Raw genomic sequence first — 21,192 nt, forward strand, 5'->3', positions numbered from 1 at the left:
ATTTTAGCAATGTTGGAAGGATACAGGCCTGTGTCAAGCCTGAGCCCCTGGCTAGTATTGAATTTGCAACCATATGGTTTGTGAGTGAGTGGCAGCAGTACAGACATTTAACCACTGCGTCACCAGGGCAACAACAAGTTAACACCCCAGATGACAGAATCAGAATTCAGAATGATCTTAACATAATGGTGAGTTGAGCCAAAATTAAAATAACTTTCAAGAGGAATAAATGCAAGATATTACACTTCGAAAGGAAAAATGAGATATACTGCTATAGGATAGGCAAAACCTGACTTGACTAAATTATATGTGAAAATGATATAGGGGTCTTCATAGACTAGGCTAAACATGAGTCAACAGTATGATGCAGTAGCCAAAAAGGCTAATGCAGTTCTAGGCTGCATCAATAGCAGTATAGTGTCCACATAAAGGAAAGTGTAACTCTAGAAGAATCTAAGAAAGCCATTCTCAAAAAGGGCTAAGCTCACTACTGCATGATATGCATTTCACTATATTTTAAGATATACTAGAAAGTTATGTTACACATAGTTTGAAGGCAGTTTCACACATGCAAGGAGCTTAAAGACCAGATTTCCATTGAAAGCCAACAGGGGGGTAAGGGTTAGGATAACTGCCCAACTCTTCTCTCTAACCACTATAGCCCTATTGGATCCAATTTAGTATGAGTATGTACTTTGAGAAGAGTGGTGTGAGTGTTATACTAAGACAAAGGGTGTGAGGTACAGATTTCTAAATACCAAAGTACCAAATCAAATTAATCAGGACAAAACGAGTGAGGCAGTAATTTACAATTTATTAATTACAATCTTGCAAGAAGGGGTGTCTCAGGCAAGTAAACACGCCTATCCCAGGTTTTACATTTATATTATGGGGCCTATCTAAGGTCTAAAGTCTTAATTTTATTTTATTAGCTTCACATATACACATACATACATCTATATATCTACATATGAACATATATGACAGGCCATCAGTAAAGTTTTTTGAGAAATATTTTATTTCTTAAAAATATTTTTTAAAAGGGCAGACAGAAGAATCTCCTTTCTTCCTCTCTCTTTTGTCCATCTCTTATCTCTCTTAAGGACTTTCTGGTGTAACCCTCAAATTATGGTGAACATGGCTCAGAATGGATCAGGCTAGACTATTAAGGACCAAGGAGAAAATTCATAAAACTTTACTTTCAGTTTCCCCAACGCACTTTGGTTTGTGGCTATCAAGATGAGTCACATTTCACTCATTTTAGAGGAATGTTACTATAAACTGAACGTATTGAGGTTTGATCTAAATCTTGCACCACAAAAACCAACAAAAGTTTAAAGCCATCTGAAACATCCTTAATGATTGAGGTAATTCTGCTGATAGAGGTTTTAGCAAATTACTGTTCACTTTCCATTTAGGCAATTCAAGTGGTTTGCTTTTGAATACTGTGTGACTAACAATTGATTCTGAAAGGCAAATTATGGTGAGATTGGCTAATGAAATGAAAATCCCTTCAATACTCCTAGTGCCTTCAAAGTTTTTTCTGACTTATGGTGACCCTAAAGTGAACCTATAACGTTATTGTTGTTGTTGTTGTTTTGCAAGATTCATTCAGAGGGAGGTTGCCTGTGCTTCCATAGCTGAGAGTGTACCTTGCCCAAGGTGGGTTCCCATGGCTGAATGGTGATTCGAACCATGGTCTCCAGGGTCCCAGTCCACCTCTCAAACCACTGCACTACAATATGTTGCATCTCTGCTATGATTCTGCAATTTCCCCAGTGGAAAATCACAGTATGACATTATGATAATAGTCATAAAAGTTTATAAGTAACACATGCAAAAAATTCCCCATTCTGCATAACTATTAAGGGGGAAAGAGCCCTTCCATTTTCAATCTAGCAACCATGTTCTGCACTGTTTAAAACTGGGATGGGTAATGGCAACCCAGTGACTACATTCAGCATCCGTGGCTGTTTTGTGGTCTCAGTCTCCTTGGACACCCTTTCTCTGGCATGAAAAAAATGAATTACCTGGAAGCTTCAATGATATTTGCCATCTAAAAGGGAATATGCCCTTGGCCTGTTTAACATTAAAAAGTGCAATTTTTGAAAACACAAAGAGGGCTTCTGACCAGTTCATGTGGCCACAGGGTGGTGCCAGGGGAAAAAGCAACCCCACCCCCACCAGACCTGGTGCAATTGCCCACCACTCATTAATAGCTTACAGGAACACTTCAGTTAACTACACTGATGTGTTCCCTGGAATGGGGTGAGCCTAGACTTAGTTTTATCTCAAATACCAGCTATTTAAATGATTGAATATATCCAGTTCATACACTTCAATCTATTTTTATGTATTAAAAAATCAAAGCTGGACTGGAGAATAGGGAACTGAAAAACTCCTTTAAAGCGATTGCAAAATAGGTTTGCATGCACAATATGGAGGTGGCAGTGGCGGAGGAGGAAGAAGAGGAGGAGGAGAAAAAATTTGCTCAGAGGCCACTCCCATTTTCCATGAAACTTACTCACTCACATGAAACATACTTACTGGAGAGTATGATAAAGGTTAAGTTAAAAGATGTCATTTTTAAGACTAGTGTATAGATGAACACATAGCCAGATTAATCACATCATAAATACAGAGAAATAGCAAGACAGATAAAAGTTTGAATTACTTGCTCAAATAAGTATTGCTAGTGAGAAAATACAGCAAAGTAATTCCAAGCCTTGGCCTGTTTTACAAGGTGCCAATTTTTTATTTTGTAAAATCAGAGGCTTTCATGGCCAGCATCCATAGTTTTTTGTGTTTGGGGGGGGGCGGCTATGTGGCCATGTTCTAGAAATGTTTCTTCCTGATGTTTCGCCAGCATCAGATGCTGGCAAAACGTCAGGAAGAAACTTTTCTGGAACATGGCCACATAGCCTGAAAAACCCACAAAAAACTATTTTTATTTTGTGTTTTGCATTAAAATTACAGAACTGACTTCAGATTAGGAGACGACGTGACACTGTAAGACGAATGAGTGAGCTCTGACTTAAACCCAGAGCTGAAGAACCGAAGAACCAAGGAATTGTGCTTTAAACATAGCTAAAAGAACAAACAAGATGGTTCCGCGCAAAGCACTGATGTGACGAAGGTATTTGGCAACCGAGGCAAGGAAAGTCTAAAACTTGGAAGCTGAAGCGGGGTGCCGTCCAGGTATGACGAACCATGACCGGGAAGAACCTTATCTCCTGAGTCGCCATGATGAGGAACTGACAGGACAATGGAGAACTTTGAACAGAACTAGTAGCTTTGAACACGGACTGATCTGAACGACCTGTCTGTCCTCCCAGAAGAGGAAGTTGAGTAATGGGCTGCAATATTGCAAGATTCCAGCAGCCAAGAGTGAGAGAGAAGGAAAAGTATAAAGATCCTGGACTTTCATCTCCATTTTGTTGGCATCTACCGCGGCAACGGTGTCATCCCCAGCCTTCGAGAACAACTGATCAATGTTCGGCGGAAGGAAAGTGTGTGTGAATATAGTATGAATGTGTGAGTGAAAGAGCTCTTGATAATCAATGTTTGTGTTACTTGTGTGATTCAATAAATGTTACATGCATGGTGTTTAAAACCAAATTTGGTGTCTCAATGTCTTTCTCAGCCTTGCTGTGAATAGGTCCACAGAGGGAGAGATTCTCATCACACGCTCTCAGGATAAACAGGTTGCCCTTACAATCTTGGGCATAACAACACAAGGTATATAAATTGTTCTTCTTTTAGTGGAGAAATACATTGTGATTTATCAAAGAGAGGTCCTTTTCTGTGGTAGCCCACCCACTTTGGGTTGCCTTAATATGTCTTGCTTGAATGGCAAGATATGATAGTCATCATATCTTTCCTCCTGGTGCCAAATTAAAATATACTCAGGCATTTTGGATTTTAAAATGCTAAGATTAATTTGCAGCCTGATTTTAGATGTTGCTTATTCACTGGCTGAATACTTGTTATGCTTCTTATTGTATTAGGACCCTTTTACACTACAGTTATACCACATTTAACAAAGTAGATGTGTTCATGGGCGTTGCTTCTCTTAACAGAAAATTTGGTGCCAGAGGCAGAAATAGCATGAAAAGAGAAGAGAAAGAATCCTATCCCACAAAAAAGAGGAACAGTTCAACATGTTTCAAAACTTACAATATGTGCATGTGAACATAAGCAACTAGGTCAGGTAAGCTTGAATAAATATAGAAAAACATTTTGAAGCTTCTAGAGATCACTTGAAGGTTTATTCCCAAATGAATCCAGGAATGAATTTTTCTTTCACCAGCTTCCATATTTTGTATAATATCCATTTTGGTGGTGAAACGTTTAGATCAATACATTTCAATATAGACTTGCTGTAGTTGATCAGGTAGAATTATCTTCCTCCCCCTTTTCTCTTTCTTTTGTTGTTCATGCATGCTCAATAAGGAAGCAGGATTCAAAGGCATAGCTGTGTGTCAGTCTGGAAAATCTGTTTAGTGCAAAAATGCTGCTACAATCATCACAAAAAAGCTGTGTTTTTCCAGCCCTACTCCAACTACAGATGCTGGTTTAGGAAAAAAACCTCCAGGCAAAATACCGCTTCTCCATGGCATGGAAAAGGGGTATCCTTGGGGCTTCATGCCCCCAGACACCCCAGAGATCCGCTCCCAAAAAAGAGCTCCGTTTTGGAGCTCCTTTCTACATGGCTGGAAAAGTGTGATAAGTGCCCTCCAGTGACGTCACACACGTGCCACCCCATTTGGACTTGGTGCATGTTTGACATCATCATCATGTGCCCCCTGTGGACGGTGCCACGTAACAATGGTGCCATCCACATGAACTAAGGTTAAGGAGCATGCGGTTCGTGGGCACTCCCTAACCCTAGAATTGGTGAGAGTACGCTGCTTTATGGCGGTCCCTACCATGCCTAAGAATTCTCAGCCAGGGAGCTTTAATGTCTCACCAAACTACAAATCCCAAGATTCCATAAGATACAGCCATTGCAGTTGAAGTGGGATCATAGTGGTGTGAAAGGTAGTTACACTGCATTTGTGAAAAAACAGTTTAGGCGGGATACAGATCGCCGCTTTGGGACGGCTTGCATCCGCCCCTTTCCCTGACAGATCAGGGCCTGAGCTGCCACAGCGGCAGCCCAAGAGGCCCCAATCCGCCGCTTTTCCAGGTCTTGGGGAAGCGGAAAAACGCCGCTTCCCCACGGCCTGGAAAGGGGTCCCCTTGGGGCTTCATGCCCCAAGGACACCCCGACAGCAGCGGGGAGACAGAGAAAGGGGCCACTCAACCCCCTTCTCTTCAGTATCACTGGTGCAGCTGTGTAAAGGTCGCGCCAGCATTACCCGGTGCAAAAGGAGCTCTGTTTTGGAGCTACTTTTGGCACCGCTGAAAGGGCGCCACAAGCACCCTTCAGCGGCGCCAGTACATAAAGGCTGTGATGCACCTTTTGGACACAACGCGGCCATTATGTCAAAATGGTGGTGCCCATGTAGATAGGACTGAGGCTTCTGAGAGCTGAAGTCTAAAATTTCTTCTTCAAGGGCACAGTTTGGGGACCACTGTGCACTTAAAAACCCATTGTTAAAGGGTAAACCCACACAACTGTGGCCAGAGGTGCAGCTCCTTCTCAGAGCCCCTGAGGGACTTTGGTGGGGTCTGTATTGGCCTCATTCCCTCTTACAAAAAAAGCGGTTTGTGATCCAAATTGATGGATCGTTTTGACAGCGGAGCCTGGTTCCCACTACATTTGCCCTGATCACTTCCCCCCCCCCCCTGTAAAATAACCCACTTGTGGTTCACATTCACAAACGAATCGGTTCAGAATGGGCCTGCTCCAGCCGGCCGAAAGGGCAAATTTAAATTGATTCTGATCCGCATCTGGTTCACACTTGTGCAGAATTGAATTATTCCCCCCCCCCAAAAAAAATGCAGAAAAAACATCAGTGGGTCTTCAGCGAATTGATTCCCGTGGGAATCAGGATCATTTGAACTGGTTCAAACTGATATGCAACCCAGTTTCAAAGTTAGTGGAAACCAGGCCCTATAGTAGGGACTTTTGTTGTAGACAGGGCGCCACTATTTTGACGTACTCAGTACGTATTAGGGAGCGTCTGTAAAGTATGCTCCCAGGCAACCCTAGCATGTACTGAGTACATGCTATCAGGCCCATCTGTACAGGGCCATTGATTTTTTAAAAATTGGGGGGAAAAAGAATGCAGAACAAGCTGCTTGAGTACTGACAAACACTGATAGTCCATAATCTTGGGCAAATCAAGTAATCTGGCAGTGCACCTATCCTACGCAAATAATGCTATTTGACACCACTTTAAGTGTTGCTGTAGCTCCATCCTATAGAGCCCTGGGATTTGTAGTTTTGCATGATCTTTAGGCTTCTCTGCCAAAGAGTTCTAGTGCCTCACAAAATGATAAATTTCAGGATTCTATAGGATGGAGCCATAGTAGTTAAAGTGATGCCAAACTGCATTATTTCTACAGTGAAGATGCATCCCACAATGATCACTCAGCATTGTAAAACTGAACCTGACTGAATGTATGCTTTTTTTAATTGAGGGAAGCATGTGGGGTTGGGTTTTTTTTTTAAATAAATGATAACTTATTGTCAAGTTTAGTCTGCAGCTAATTTCTTCCCCCAGATGGAAACAGAACTTATGTCACTCTGACCTGTAATAAGCCTGCTGCCACTGTGATCCCTCATGCAGAGAAGGCATGGTTGTTATTCTACTTTTCAATCATTTTAAAGAAGCCTGGTAGAAACTTCTTCCTGCATTGGAAGGGAAGGAATAACCTCTCCAACAGAATTATCCCCATATGAAAAATTGGAAGTATTACTCTAGTTTCTTGAAACAAGCAGAAAGCATACTATCTTTGCATTGCTCTCATGAGACTGGAACGTGCCTGACAAGTTCCTCTTGGAAGCTGACTCTTAACTGGGGTGTGTACTGCGGAGGCAGGCCTTACCTTCCTCTCTAAGTTGCTAAACTCATGTGATCAAAACCAGACACTGTGAAGGGGAAAAAATATGCCTTTCACAGCTGCAAACAGCCAGTTTCAAAAAGGTGCCACAATCCTTCGTCACCTTGAGTCCCTATATTGGGAGAAAGGTGGGATATAAGAAAATAAAATAATAATAAAATAATAATCCTGTATTGTTGTTTGTTTGTTTACACAAGAATAAACAATGTAAGCTGATCCCTGTAGGTACAAAGAGATGTTATGGTGTGAAATGTTACACTCTTGAAACACAACAATAGTCTCACATTTAGGTCACAATCCTACACATGTTTAATTAGGATTAAGTCTCACTGAAATGAAGGGTGTTTATTTCTTAGCTGACAAAGTAGAATGCTTGTGCTAGTTGTGTTTACAACATACACTATGGGTCTCCTGATGGGTGTCCTGTTGTTATAGGCCTTTCAGACTACATCTGCACTGTAGAAATAATGGCACCACTTTAACTGCCAGGGCTCCATCCTACAGGATCCCGGGGGGGGTTTGCACCAGATTTGCATTCTGTGACTGTAGAGTTCTCTCAGGGTTCGAATACCAACTCAGCCAAGTCACACTCTCTCAGCTTCAGAGGACAGCGGTGGCAAACTCCCACTGAAGAAGCCTTGCCAAGAAAAAAATGCAGGATAGGGTTGCCATAAGTCGGGCATGACTTGAAGGCACATAACAACACCAACAACAGCAACAGCAACGGTCCCTACTAGAGTATAAAGGTAAGGATAAAGATGTTCCCCATTGACAAGGTTGTCAAGTCCTGTCTGACTGTAAGCCGAAGAGACTACTAGTCTGTGTTCATGTGTCTTCAAAGAGAGAGGGGGGTGGGGTTGCCATGGCCGTCCTCTGAGGCTGAGAGAGTGTGACTCGGCCAAGGCTTTGATGGCTGAGCTAAGACTAAAAGGCCTGGGCTGGGCAGGGGAGAGGCCAGCAGGAGACCTGGTTGTTCCTGTGGGCCGTCAAGGTGTTGATGGCGACCCTCTCCTGGGGTTTTCTCCCTTCAGAGGGGGGCCTTTGGGTCCGCAGTGCCCTCCTGCCTGCCTGCCTCTGCTGCCTAGCCGGACTTTCCGGACAGCCCAGGCTCCCTTTTCCCGGAATGGAGAGGCGGAGGCGGCTGGAGGTTGGCCAGGCAGCCCAGGCTTCTCCGCCTCCCTCCGTCAGCCGCCTCTGGCCGGATGCCGAGGGCGAGGCTGCTGCTGCTGCTGCCGAACCCTCTGCCTCCCCTGCTGCCCTCCTTCCTTCCTCCTGGCTGCCCGGGTCGAGAGGCCTCCATCCCCCCCCCCCGGAGAACTTCCCGCCTCCTGGCTTCAGGAGTTGGAGAAGGAGGCTCCAAACTCCAGAGGGTCTTCCAAATGGAGGCGCCTCCGACGGCGAGCCCCCCTCTCCCTCAGAGTCAGAGGAGGCCATTCGGTGCCAGAAGAAGGCCCTGCCGCCAAGCCTCCCCCCGAGTCCTGCTGGGGAAGAAGGGCCCGAGTCCGACACTCTCTGAGCCCCAAAAGTAGGGAGGCTCCGCCCCGAGGACTGGCCGCTTTCTTGAGGGAGAAGAAGAAGGGACCCCCCTCCGGGGCTGGAGAGGAAGGGTCGGAACCAGGGCGTCTTTTGCCAAGAGATTCCCTTTCGACGACGCTTTTTATCCTTTGAAAAGACTCCTTTTCTGCTTCGTGGAAGAGAGCCTTCAGGGTTTGGAGAGGGAGAAGAGGAAGGAAAGTGGGCCTTCCAAGAGACTTCGTTTCCCCCTTCAAAGGCCTCCATTTTGAGAAGGACTAAGAAGCACGTGTGTTTTAGGGAGGGAGAGGCATTGCAAGAGGCCCACGAGTCGACGCCTTTGAATCCCTTGAAAGGACTTTCTTTGCCGCTTTGGGTGGGAAGAAAGAGGCCCTTCAGGATTTGGAGAGGGAAAAAGCAAACAGGAGGGTCGAAAAAGTGGGTTTCTTGGGGGGGGGGACCGGGCCTTCCAAGAGGCCCACTAGACTATAGTAATAACAACAAGAATACATTTGGTTTTTTTACCCCGCCTCTCCCTCAGGACCGAGGCGCTTACAATAATAACCCATCCAGCCCACAGCAATAGCCGCCCATCTTCCCTCGCTCCCCTCTTCTTTTCCCGAAGGGGTCCACTGGGCCTCCGATGGGTTTGGAGGGGCGACTGGGGGAAGCAGGAGGAGGGGGGCACCTGAGGGAGAAAATGGGCAAAGCCTCCCCGAAAGTGGGGGGCGACTGAGAGCCCAAGGAGGATGGCACGCTGAGGGAAGAAGAAGAAGAAGCCTGGCCAAGTTTGGGGAGCTTCTGGGTTGAAAAGGGGAAAGCGGGCCCTGGAAGCCAAGCTGCCCCGCCTTGATGGCTGCTGGGGACCGAGGCAGGATGAGGAGCCCCAACGGAGAAGGCCTTGGCAACTACTGCCAGCTGGGCTACACTCTGCCCACCATCTCCTCCAACAAGCTGCCGGACCTGCGCTTCCTCAGCCGGGGCGCCTTCGGGACCGTCTCCTCGGCTCGCCACGCCGACTGGAGGGTGACCGTGGCCGTCAAGGGCCTCCAGGGAGCCCTCCTGGACAGGTGAGGAGGAGCCCAGCCCTTGGGGGGGGCGGTGGTTGTGTTCTCCTTGTCCAGGACCTTTCCTTGGCTCCACACACTTGCATGCTTTCAAATTGCTAGGCTGGAGGCTATAATAACAACAATAGTAATAATAATAACATTTATTTATATCCCGCCCCTCTACAGAATGCAGTCGGGGGTGGCTTACAAGAATTACACACACACACAAATCCCTCAATCCAAGCCCCTCCCAATTAACATGAAAATGAAAACATAAACAACAGACTGAAGTGAGATCGGGGTTCAGCAGTTTAGATTTTTCTCTCTCCTTCTGGTGGCCGGGGGACTATTCAGGAAAGGTTTGAGACCGTTTTTCCTGCCCTGGCTCAATGCTATGGCATTCTGGGAACTGGTGTTTGTGGTGGCCCCAGAGTGGAGCAAGGAAAACTCCAGTTCCCAGAATTCCATAGCACTGAGCCAGGGCAGTTAAAGTGGTGACAAACCGGGATATTTCTCCAGTGTGGACTCCGCCCTCCATTGCAACCTTCTGCCCAGGGGGAAGGTCCAAAAGGTCCTCCATTTAGGACTAAGAAGCATGCATTTCCAGAAGTGTGTTTGGCTTTTCTTTGGCCATGGCCTACATTTTCCTTGAGTGCCCTCCATTTTGTGCTGCCCTGCCCTCCTCTGGAGTCAGGACACCTGGTCGCCCTGCCTGGCCTCCATTTCAGCCTGCTGTCCAGAAGGAATTCAATAATGTCCTTCATTTTGAGCAGGGCTAAGAAGCATGAATCTATATTTACATGAGCGTTTTGAGTTTGACTTGGCCATGCCCTCTGTTTTATTCTTGAATGCCCTACATGTTGTGGTGCCTTACCCTCCTTTGTGGTGATGACATCTGGTCAACCTCGTCCCCAGAGACCATCCTCCTTTTCCAGGAACTGTCCTCCATTCTAGCCTTCTGCCCAGGATCCAAAAGGTCCTCCCTTTTGAGCATGGCTTGACATAGATAGGAGTGTTTTGAGCTTTGATTTAGTCATGTCTTCCATTTTTTTCTGGAAGGCCCTCCAGTTTGCAATGCCTTGGTCTCCTTTGTGCTTAGGTCATCCTACATGTCCTCCATTTCAACCCTCTGTCCAGGAGGAATTTCCACAAGGCGCATGGATTGACACTGACAGGAATCATGTGATAATTCACATATGACAGTTTTAAGATACTTGTCCTCTTTGCCCTGGAGAGTTGTCTTGGCTTGACAAGAACAGCTAGGCAGAGAGGCTTTGTGTGTGTTGTGTTCTTTCGAATCATTTGGGCCTATGGCAACCCTAAAGTGAGCCTATCATGGGGTTTTCTTGGCAAGGTTTGCTTTCCATGGCCTTCCCCTGAGGCTGAGAGCCTGTGACTTTGCCCAAGGTATCCCATTGGGTTTACATGGCTGAGCTAGGATTTGAACCCTGATCTCCAACATCTTAGTCCAACACCCAAGTCTCTACATCACTCTGGCTTCTACAGAATCCTTAGTCATGTTTTTTGTATTAATGTTACTCATAAATCGTAATTCCTAGAGATCACTGTGTTATGACATAAACGACTGCCAAAATTCAAATTATATGTTTACATTACAATATTGTACACACATGTGCATGGTATGTAGTTTCATGTGGTTGGTGTATATTTGGTTACATGTTTTTAAGAAATTAAAGAATATTTTTAAGAACATTTTTAATTTTAAACATATATATTTTTAAAACATTGAAATTTTAATTTTAAAGGGTTTTATTTATATAAAAATAACCAGGGGCATCTCTTTTATCAACCCACTGAGCCTCACCCTACTAATACTGTACCATCTCTTCAGCATTTTAAAGGGATACAGGTAAATGGCACAACTTGTTTCAAAGACAGATGTTCAGGGAGCAGTGGTGTCACCCCCACTTAGGATATCACCTGCTGTGGCACACACCTCCAGTGATGTCCCAGAGCATGTGCAGAGTCCTTTGTAACTAGTGCCCAGGGCATCCTACCCACCACCCATGACTGTATAATCCAGAACTTCCATTATAGGTTTAGCCCATCTTTTCTCTGAAATACTGCAGCTTGACACCACGTTAACTGCCATGGCTCCATCCTACAGAATCCTGGGCAGAATCAGGCGGAGAAGGCTAGAGACCTTGTAAAACTACAAATCCCAAGATTGCACAGGATGGAGATGCAGGACTTAAAGTGCTGTCAAACTGTCTTATATCTACAGTGGAGAGGCACCTATAGTTCTGTTTCAATCAGCTTCAGAACAATTTTATGAGTTAATGGCTTCTCAGGGATTTGAACTTGGGATTCCACCTTTAAGCCGAGCTTGGAGGCTAGACCTTTTCATGATGGCCTTTGTGGTCTCTTCTAACTCTATGCTTCTATGATTCTATGTCCCTGCTCCCACAAAGTAATAATAATAACAACATTAATAAATTTTCTCCCCAAATGCCCTTTAAGGGACATAGGAGGATTTTTTTATTCACCATTATTTTTGGGCCTTCTTGGGACCCAAGTGGGAGATTGGAGATATTGTTACATACTCTGTGTGTGTGTGTGTGTGTCTCCAGGGCAACACAGAGTGCATTTCTTTCTGCACGTACTGATGATCATGTTATTCAATGGAATTCACTCTTGCCTTACATCACTGAATTTTGACTGTGGTTTCAGTGACCTTAACTTATTGAAGTTAGTGGTCTAATCGTCAGTTCTAAGTTGAATCAATGGAAACTTGCAAAATCAGCACTTATGTGCATTCTACTCACTGGGGAAGAGGCATCACCCCAAAGAGAAACTAGGATTCAAACCCCCATTTGACCATGGAAAGCCACTGGGTAACCTTGGGAAAGTCATGTTCTCTCAGCCTCAGGGAAAGGAATTGGCATATTTCACACCCAAACCCCCATATCCTGGTAATATCTTGTCAGGATTCCTATGATAACTTCACTTTAGGGTCAGCATAAATTGGAAATTATATGAAAGCACACAACAACAATGACAAAATCACAAACCAGTACTGGAAAGCATATCTATGATCCACAAGTAAAAGGCAAAACAAGCCTTCACTTACTTATTACTGGTTAAATTTTATTCTTTAAAAAGGGTTTTGATTATCCTGTTTTTTAAAAAGTCAGATGTGTTTCAGCCTTTATATTCCTGAATAGTCTTCTTCTCAAAGGCAAACCCCTTCTGAACAAATCTTGTCAAGAAAGCCCCATAATAAGTTTGCCCTAGGGTCGCCATAAGTTGAAATGCTCTGCAGACACACCACATCAATCTTGGATCAAAGTCTTGGGGGTCTTTAAATATATTATGGTTTGCCTTTTTGTAATAATTAAACTAGAGAGTTTTAGCTGTATGCATGTTTCACAGAATGAAGCAGTTTCTTTATTTCTGCTCCCCTCTGGTTTGCCAGGGATAGGAAGTGACATTAAATTTGGTAAGAGGTAACAGAGAAAAGAGAAAGTAAAAAAAGAATCATATAAGGCAGGCCTTTTCAAATCTGAAGCCCTCCACAAGTGTTAGAATCATAGGCTGTATCTGTATTGCAGAAATCAGCCAGTTTGACACCACTTTAACTGACATGGCTTAGTGCTATGGAATCCTGGGATTTGTGGTTTGGTGGGGCCCCAGAGCTCTCTGACAGAGAAGCCTAAATGTCTCACAAAACTAGAGTTTCCCACAGCATTGAGCCATGGCAGTTAAAGTGATGTATAACTGGAGTATTTCTGCAATGTAGATGCAGCTATAGCATCAAGTACAGCTCTCAGAATCTCCCATCCAGCTCAGGCTTGGGGTCATTATTTCTAGAGAAGGGACAGGAATAATCCAATCTTCCAGATGTTCTTGGGCTAAAACTGCTAGAACTCTTCATCAACAGCTATGCTGGTTAAGACAAATACTGTCCAAAGGGCTGTATGAATTCCACCCCAGATTTAGAGCTTGTCCTCAATCTTTGTCCCTCCAGATGGTTTGAACTTCATCTCCCAGAATCACTGGCCCATTGGCCAAGATGGCTGGGATTTCTGAAAGCTGAAGTCTGAGATATCTTGAAGGACAAAAGATTGAGAACTGCTTTTCTAGAGGGCATGAGTTTGGGGAAGGCTGGTCTCAACTTGGGTTAAAATAAATCTTTAACCGATTGGATATCTTCTGTACATGAGATAGAGAAAACAAGGGGAAATCTATGTAATTGATCTGAATAGGAGTCTCCCAGACTTAAGCGGTCTAAATGAATGAGGTGTTGCAGAACCAAGACGACACGTACCAGCATATTCAGTGTTAGATTTGTTTTGGTTCACCTTGGTAGCTGAGAGAAACTTGAATGATTTCAATTGATTCAATTTAAAGGGATAAACTAGTCACATGATTTCCACAATAAAATAAATGAAAATTGGTTCTAATATGTACTTCTGAATATCCTGTAGTCCAGTTAAAATAGAGCCAACTATGGTGCAGGTAGGTGTGAAATGAATATTTGGAATTATAATTGAATAATTATTTGAATATCAGACCAATTAAAGGCATGTTAAGCTATTAATCTTGTGATTGGTTATCTACACTTACATGTGCATAGGTAAATATTTCTATAGAAATATCCCTACTTCACATATTTGTTTTGAAAGATGTATTCTTCTGGCATATAAATAGGAAAAGGAATTTCTCTTTCAACCTGCTGTTTGCAGGAGTTTTTGTTGTTTGTGCCAGAATTTTACCCCATAGTTAAGAACTCCTGGTTTTTCTCCTGATTTTCTTAAACTGTTAATACACATGATGCAACACTTTCACTTTAAAACCACAGGCTGAGACTTCTAAAACTTCTGCAAATACACACTAAAAGTAAAACCATACTTTTTAGGAAGTGTAGAGCCAATGTGGTGTAGTGGTTTGAGTGCTGTACTATGACCCTGAAGACCAGGGTTTGAATCCATACTCAGCCATGGAACCCCCTGGGTGACCTTGGGTGAGTCACATACTCTCAGCCACAGAAAAAACTCCTCTGAACAAATCTTGCCAAGAAAGCCCTGTGATAGATTTGCCATAAGTCAGAAACACAACACAACACCAACAAATTCAGCTGCAATTGTAAAACCATTTCTGGCTAGTTAGGGCAGATGCAACAGAAGGTAGAATTCTTGTACCTTTATTAATTGTGTGAAGGAGGGAATTCTTGTTATACACAGGTGAGAAGAAACTATATGATCTCTGAAACTGCACAAATGCTTTCCTGTTCTCAAGTGGCCATTGTACAAGAATACCTCTGTTAACAAAGTCAGTGTATTCCTACACATGCATTCTTTAACAGAGTGGGTATAAAAAGACTTTGTAAAAAGGAGCTGCTTTGTCAGGGGATATGTTCAATGAGGTATGTCTGTACCTATAAGTCCAATCCTCTGTATTGTTGTATACCGCATGCGTGCGCCATATGTGGCCATGCTATACGTGGCTTTAACCTTATGCAGAAGGTAAGCCACCAGAAACAGAATGGCACACACATCCGTGGCATACACACACCACCGAACGCAGGAACGCTTCCCCATTGAAACAAATGGGGTTTGAGCATACATGATTTTCCCCATAAGTGGGGGGGGGGGGTCTGAAGTGGATCCCTGGCATATGGGGAGGGCCCATTAGTTGCCCCGGGATTGAGGAACATTTGGCCCTCCAGATGTTTTCCCTACATCAGCCTCATCCAGCATGGCCAATAATAAATTATTGTGGGAACGATACTCTAGAGGGCCAAATATTTCCTTGCTCCCTAAAATAACTGCTGAATTATTTTTCAAGATAGCACTGTTGTTTATGTATTTTTTCAGCATTAAAATCAAAGGGTTGAGGATGAAGGAATCTAGCAACACCTTTAAGACTAATTGATTTATTATGGCATAAGCTTTCATGGATTTCATTTTACCTGTTCAGAGCCATGCAACTGAAGAAGTGGATTGAATCCCATAAAAGCACATGCTAAAATAAATCCATCTTAAATGTGCTCCTAGATTCTTTCTTCTCCTCACTTTTCTTTTTAATCTGTTGTACACATAACCAAGATAAGTGCATATTGTTCTCCTCTTCATCTCTGCCTGCTCTTCCACTGTTGCTTTTATTTTGTCCATTTTTAATTTTAAGTTTCTTGGCATAAGAATCTATGCCAGTGGCAAGACCTTGTCTAACTTCACCGCCAGCAAGCCTACCCTTGGTACTATACATTTCTGCTGAACCAAGATTGTTATGCTCTTGACAACTCTTGACAATAACTCTTGAGAGTTATTGTCAAGCTCTTGAGGGGGACAGAAGAATCTGCTTCTGGCATCATGATTCAAATGTTTTTACCATTCATTAGTTTGGGATTTGAGCTTCCACAAACCCCAGCCAGCAGGGACAATAGTAAGGGATGGTGGAATTGTGTGCCAAACTGTCCGGAACAATGATGGTGAACTTTTTACAGACCAAGTGCCCAAATTGCAACCCAGACCCCACTTATTTATTGCAAAGTGCCACGTCCCTCTGACTTTCTAGTAAGAAACTCTGGCAAACTCTGTGCTAGGGTGACAGCATGTGTGCCCACGCGTGCCATAGGTTCACCATCACTGGTCTGGAAGATCAGACACTCCCCATGCTTGATTTATTGGTAATTACTATGGGCCCTTTCTTTCTGTGGAGGTTTGGTTAAAGGACTACCCATGGATACTAAAATCCATGGATGCACCAAGTCCCATTAAATACACTGGTGTAGTGAAATGATCTCCCTTATATAAAATTGAAAAATCAATGTTTTCTTTTTGGAATGTATATCTGTTTGGAATATTTTCAAGCCATGGATGGTTGCATCCATGAATAAAGAATCCATGGATTTGAAGGGCTGACTTGCAGTCCATCAGGGTGTGGTGAATATAGGCTCTCTGTGCAAGGTTCTGCTCTGAGGTGGCACAATGTATAATGAAGGTGACTGGGATTAGGCTGTTGACAATTATAGGATCTGTAATCCCTGTCTGGAGAATACCAGATTGGATAGAACCATAGCAGTTAAAGTGGTATCACAGTTCTATAAATCTGTACTGTGGATCAACCCCAAATGTGTTCAGAATGGTATGGTGATACTTCCTAAGATTGTAGCTCTATGTGTATGTATATGTACACATGACTCAGGTAGCAATTACATAAATTTCCATTAAGTCAGCAGTTACATAAATTTCCATTAATGACTGGATCTAATTTGATTGAGTCCAAGAATTTGATTTAGGCCTTTGTTTGTGTTGCTTTGGTTATTCTATGGTATGCCCAGTGAGAAACATAACCTAAATGATTCTCTTTAATCTGAATCAGTCCATTTTGTGTGGCTAAATCACACAGGTGATGTCATGTTGATTGTTTAGTGTTAACAGCAGTCGTGGTGTTTTGCCAGCAAGGATGTTCTGTTTCTTGGAATGGGAATAGTGCCAAAATCTACAGAGAGGGACATACCAGTGGTTGCTAAGCAGCAGAAAGAAAGGAAATTAAACTTTAAAAATACTGTAGGGAAAGATGCAAGATCAGATGAAACAGCATAGAGAATAAAGAAGGAGAACACTGCTGGGAAAATAATGTTTGCTTGTGTATTTTTAGCATTTGTGAATAATTTTACTATAAAACCAGTTGACACCTAGGTACATGTATGAATTGGACAATTATTAGAATCCAATCTCCATATTTTACATTGATACTGGAATGAACATCAGTGCCACCTGGGCCTCCAAAGGGGGGGGGCTTCCACATGCTCAGTTCCACACTGAAAAAAGCCCTTTTCCATGTTCCTGTGATATCTTCCTTTCACTGGTAGGACACAGTGGAGATCCCTTTACAGACCCTGATCCTTGGGCAGGCATGTATAAGAAGAGGTGTTCCTTCACATATTAAAGTTATTCAGAGCTTGAAGCATAATCATTTGTTGTTGTATGCCATCAAGTTATTTCTGACCTGTGGTGACTCTGATGTGAACTTATCACAGGATTTTCTTCATAGTCTTTCTTCAGAGAGGGTTTGTCATTGCCTTCCTCTGACGCTGAGCTAGTGGAACTCCTTTAAAACTACATGTGTTTTATGGCTGCACATGTTTTATGGCTCTTGGACATCTCGGCGGCTTTCGATACCATCGACCATGGTATCCTTCTGGGACGCCTGGGGGAATTGGGTATTGGAGGCACTGCGCTCCAGTGGTTCTGATCCTATCTCTCGGGAAGGTCCCAGATGGTGAGGCTGGGGGATTGCTGCTCCCGTAAAAGGGAGCTAACATCTGGCGTCCCACAGGGCGCCATTTTATCACCCATGCTGTTTAACATTTACATGAAACCGCTGGGAGAGATCATCTGGAGACATGGGGCTCGGTGTTATCAGTACGCTGATGACACCCAGATCTATCTCTCCATGTCTCTGACTGATACAGTGACTAAGGATGGCATCTCTCCTCTGGATGCCTGCCTGGAGTCAGTAATGGGCTGGATGAGGGAAAACATTCCCTTCGCCTGCTGTTAAGCATGAATTCCTTCAGCTAGAGACCAGTTAGAGCCCATTAGTTCTATCCAAAACCTGACAAGGGAATGGCCTTACATAACAATACAAAAAACATTCTACAGCTACATCAATGACATCTCAATGAAAATATCCAAGAGGAAGCCACATGTATAGCAATCAGTATTAAGTCCCTGGAAAGCAAAAGTGAGTAAGTGTAGATTGGATGCAGCTCATTGCTTAACAGACTTTAGTGGAAGGGCTTGCAATGATTTCAAAAACAAAGAGGCAAGATCTAAATCTATTTAAAAACCAATATCCATAATAACAAAACAACAAACACTGAGGCAATTGAATGTATTGCTTTGTATGGCCAGGGGGCAGTATTCCCCAGAGGATCAAATTAATGTCAGAATCGTGGATGCCAAACTAGGAAACAAGTTGTTAAAGAAAGACAATGATGACTCAAAGAAAAGACAATCATTCAAGTAATTAAACTTTTAAACCGTTATTGCAAATTGAAGGGAGTAGAAGTGCTGTCTAGACAACTTCTCCACTTCATATGTACAGCAAACAAGCTTTACTTATGATTGCAAACTTCAGTAGATTGATCCACTACATAGTGGGGGGGGGGGAAGAAAAATTGAAAGCTGATAAGATGAATATTAGTGACTGTACTTAGTGAGTTAAGTACTACATATGACCAATAAAACAAAAAACATAGGGGGCAGTCAACTAAAACTCTGCAAAATTTAGATCAGTGGCTTAACCTTACTAGTATCATAGTATAGCTGCTTCTTGTGTTTTAAATATATGTTCAGCATCTTATCTGCACTTTCCAACCCACATAATAAAATAAACTTTTAGAAATTTTAAATGTAAAACTGAGATAGTATGAACATCTAGTTAGATGTGAAGGAGGATCAAGAAGATCTTTGAATCTGAGGTCACCTCAGGTTCTAAAATGTTAAAATTTCAAACATACTCTAGAATATTAAGGGGCAGGAGAAATCTTGTCATACGGATGTGTTTAGTCCGTGCACTACCAAGGACAAAGAGCTGCTAGGCAAAGAGAACAATGTCCTTACAATATTTGAAAGGTATGAATGTCATATTTCTGCTACAAACACCTTAAAAAGCATGGCAGTTTAGGCAACTACAAGTTCTTTGCCAGCTCTGGTTAGATATTGGGTGGCAGAACTCCAGTGATAGCAGGTACTGTAGGCTCTATTTCAGATCAAGCAAACTGGCTAAGACACTCTAAGTATTCCAACAAATCCTAGAAATTCAAAGAGCTTGAAGGCATGCACAACATACACACCATTACAGTCAATACAAAGTATTCTTCACGAAAGATTTCCTTGAGAGCTACGTGTAGCATAATGCCCAAAAGGTGAAACAGAAAGTGGCCTTGCCCAAGACAGTATGCTATATTGTGGAGCAGCCATAGCCTTTAGATTTTGAAGGCTGCAACTATGAACATCATCAGGTAGCTGATCAATGGTGAGGAAATTTTAAAGTCCACAAAACGGAGGTGCACCAGTGGAGAGCAGACTGGCCTGGAGTGTGGGACACTGACCTTTCTATAATTAAACTATCGAAATTGTGCTAGATTATGTATAACATTGGGCCCTTCCCTACGCGGGGCCCCCTGCATATGGGAAAAACCATGCCTATGCTGGAATCCTATGGGATTCCCTATGGCGGTGCACTGGTTGCATGGCAGTGCCTGCGCGCCGCCAGACACCCACAACCATTTTGGTCCGCCAGGGCTTGCCATCCGTGTGAGCTCAAGTCGGTTGGATGGCAAGCTCGCAGATGGATCGAGCAGACGGTATTTTATCTACCACACTTCCTGAAACAATGTATTTTTCAACAGATTTGTAACTGGAGGTAGAGAGGTAGTAGATAAAAATGAACTCAATAAGTGAATCCAATAAAAAAATCCACTAAACAGTAGATCTTATTGCAGTCAAAATGCACAATGTAACATGTTGACAAGCTTTCAAAGCTCACTAGCTTCTTCATCGGCAAACCAGACAGGAAAAAAAAACTGAAGATGTTAGTCATAGGCCTGCATTTTGCTGGTTTTGTTTCTTAGTTAAGATGGTTTGCAGGGACAATCACTTGCAGGCTGGCCCTCCCCTTTGGCCATGTGGCAACTGGGAGGTTTTCAAAGTTCAGGAAATTAAACATCCATTTGCATCACACACAAAGACACTTTCTTTGCAATCTAATATGTCTCCATCCTTGGAAGGCTATAGTCCCCTTTAGGCAGAGAACACTAGATTCTCAAGAACCTTCATTGTTTTGCATCAGGAAAACTTTAGGTGGTGTTGAGGTAAAACAGTCCATTTTTTTAAAAAATGTTGTTACCTTTGTTGGAGGTCAAAGCCTCAAATGGAGAAAGTCCCAGTCCACTGGCTGGACTCTTTAGTATTCCACGTTTGGCTATAATGTGGTACTACAATCTAAAAAACATAGCTCTGATTATGGAATGGTCTGCCAGATGAGAATCCATCATATTACCACCGTAACAGCTTTAAGAAAACCACAAGAGGACTCTTCCGCAGCCTTTCCTGATTAATATCCCAGCCACCAAAAATAAGGAATGCAGGCTTTTGATTCAACCTCGCTCTAAGCCACTGTTTATAATATTTGTGAATATTAAATTATGTTTTAATTTTAATCGTTTAATTGTATTTAAGGGGTGGGTGGGAATGATGGGTTCGTGTATGTATATTTTAATGTAAGGTGGCCCGAATGTCGTTTCGTGAGGGACAGGATTTATTATTATTATTATTATATTATTATTAACTAGGTCAACATGGCTACCCCTGGATGTTTTCTAGATCAAAAAATAACATACATCAGCAATTCTTGAGGAAATAACGTATTCTAATCTAGAGTATTTATTGGAAGTTGGAAATAGAGGTGGAATAGCGGACAATATACGACTGGAATATGTGATTCCAATTATATCATTCCAATGGGAAATATATGCCATATTTTAGGGTCTCCCTTTCTGTCAGTCATCCAGTTTTTGTGAGGAAGGGTGGTATATAAATCAAATAAAGTGAACAAAGGAAACAAATATCCACGTCAATGACTCTGA

At 42.9% G+C, this 21,192-nt stretch overlaps 1 protein-coding gene across 2 annotated transcripts in view; it reads left to right on the forward strand.

Annotated features, from left to right (window-relative positions):
• The first annotated feature begins 8,223 nt into the window (after window positions 1-8,223).
• Window positions 8,224-21,192, forward strand: part of RIPK2 (receptor interacting serine/threonine kinase 2) — a 44,431-nt gene continuing 31,462 nt past the window's right edge. Inside the window, exon 1 of one of the 2 annotated variants that reach the window (XM_042463394.1) lies at window positions 8,224-9,593. In XM_042463394.1, the coding sequence (XP_042319328.1) occupies window positions 9,376-9,593 (218 nt within the window). In that variant the 5' untranslated portion in view covers window positions 8,224-9,375. The remainder of the gene's footprint in view (window positions 9,594-21,192) is intronic. The other variant, XM_042463393.1, reaches the window with a different exon arrangement.

The sequence above is a fragment of the Sceloporus undulatus genome, chromosome 4 (assembly GCF_019175285.1).
Source record: "Sceloporus undulatus isolate JIND9_A2432 ecotype Alabama chromosome 4, SceUnd_v1.1, whole genome shotgun sequence".
NCBI lineage: Eukaryota > Metazoa > Chordata > Lepidosauria > Squamata > Phrynosomatidae > Sceloporus > Sceloporus undulatus.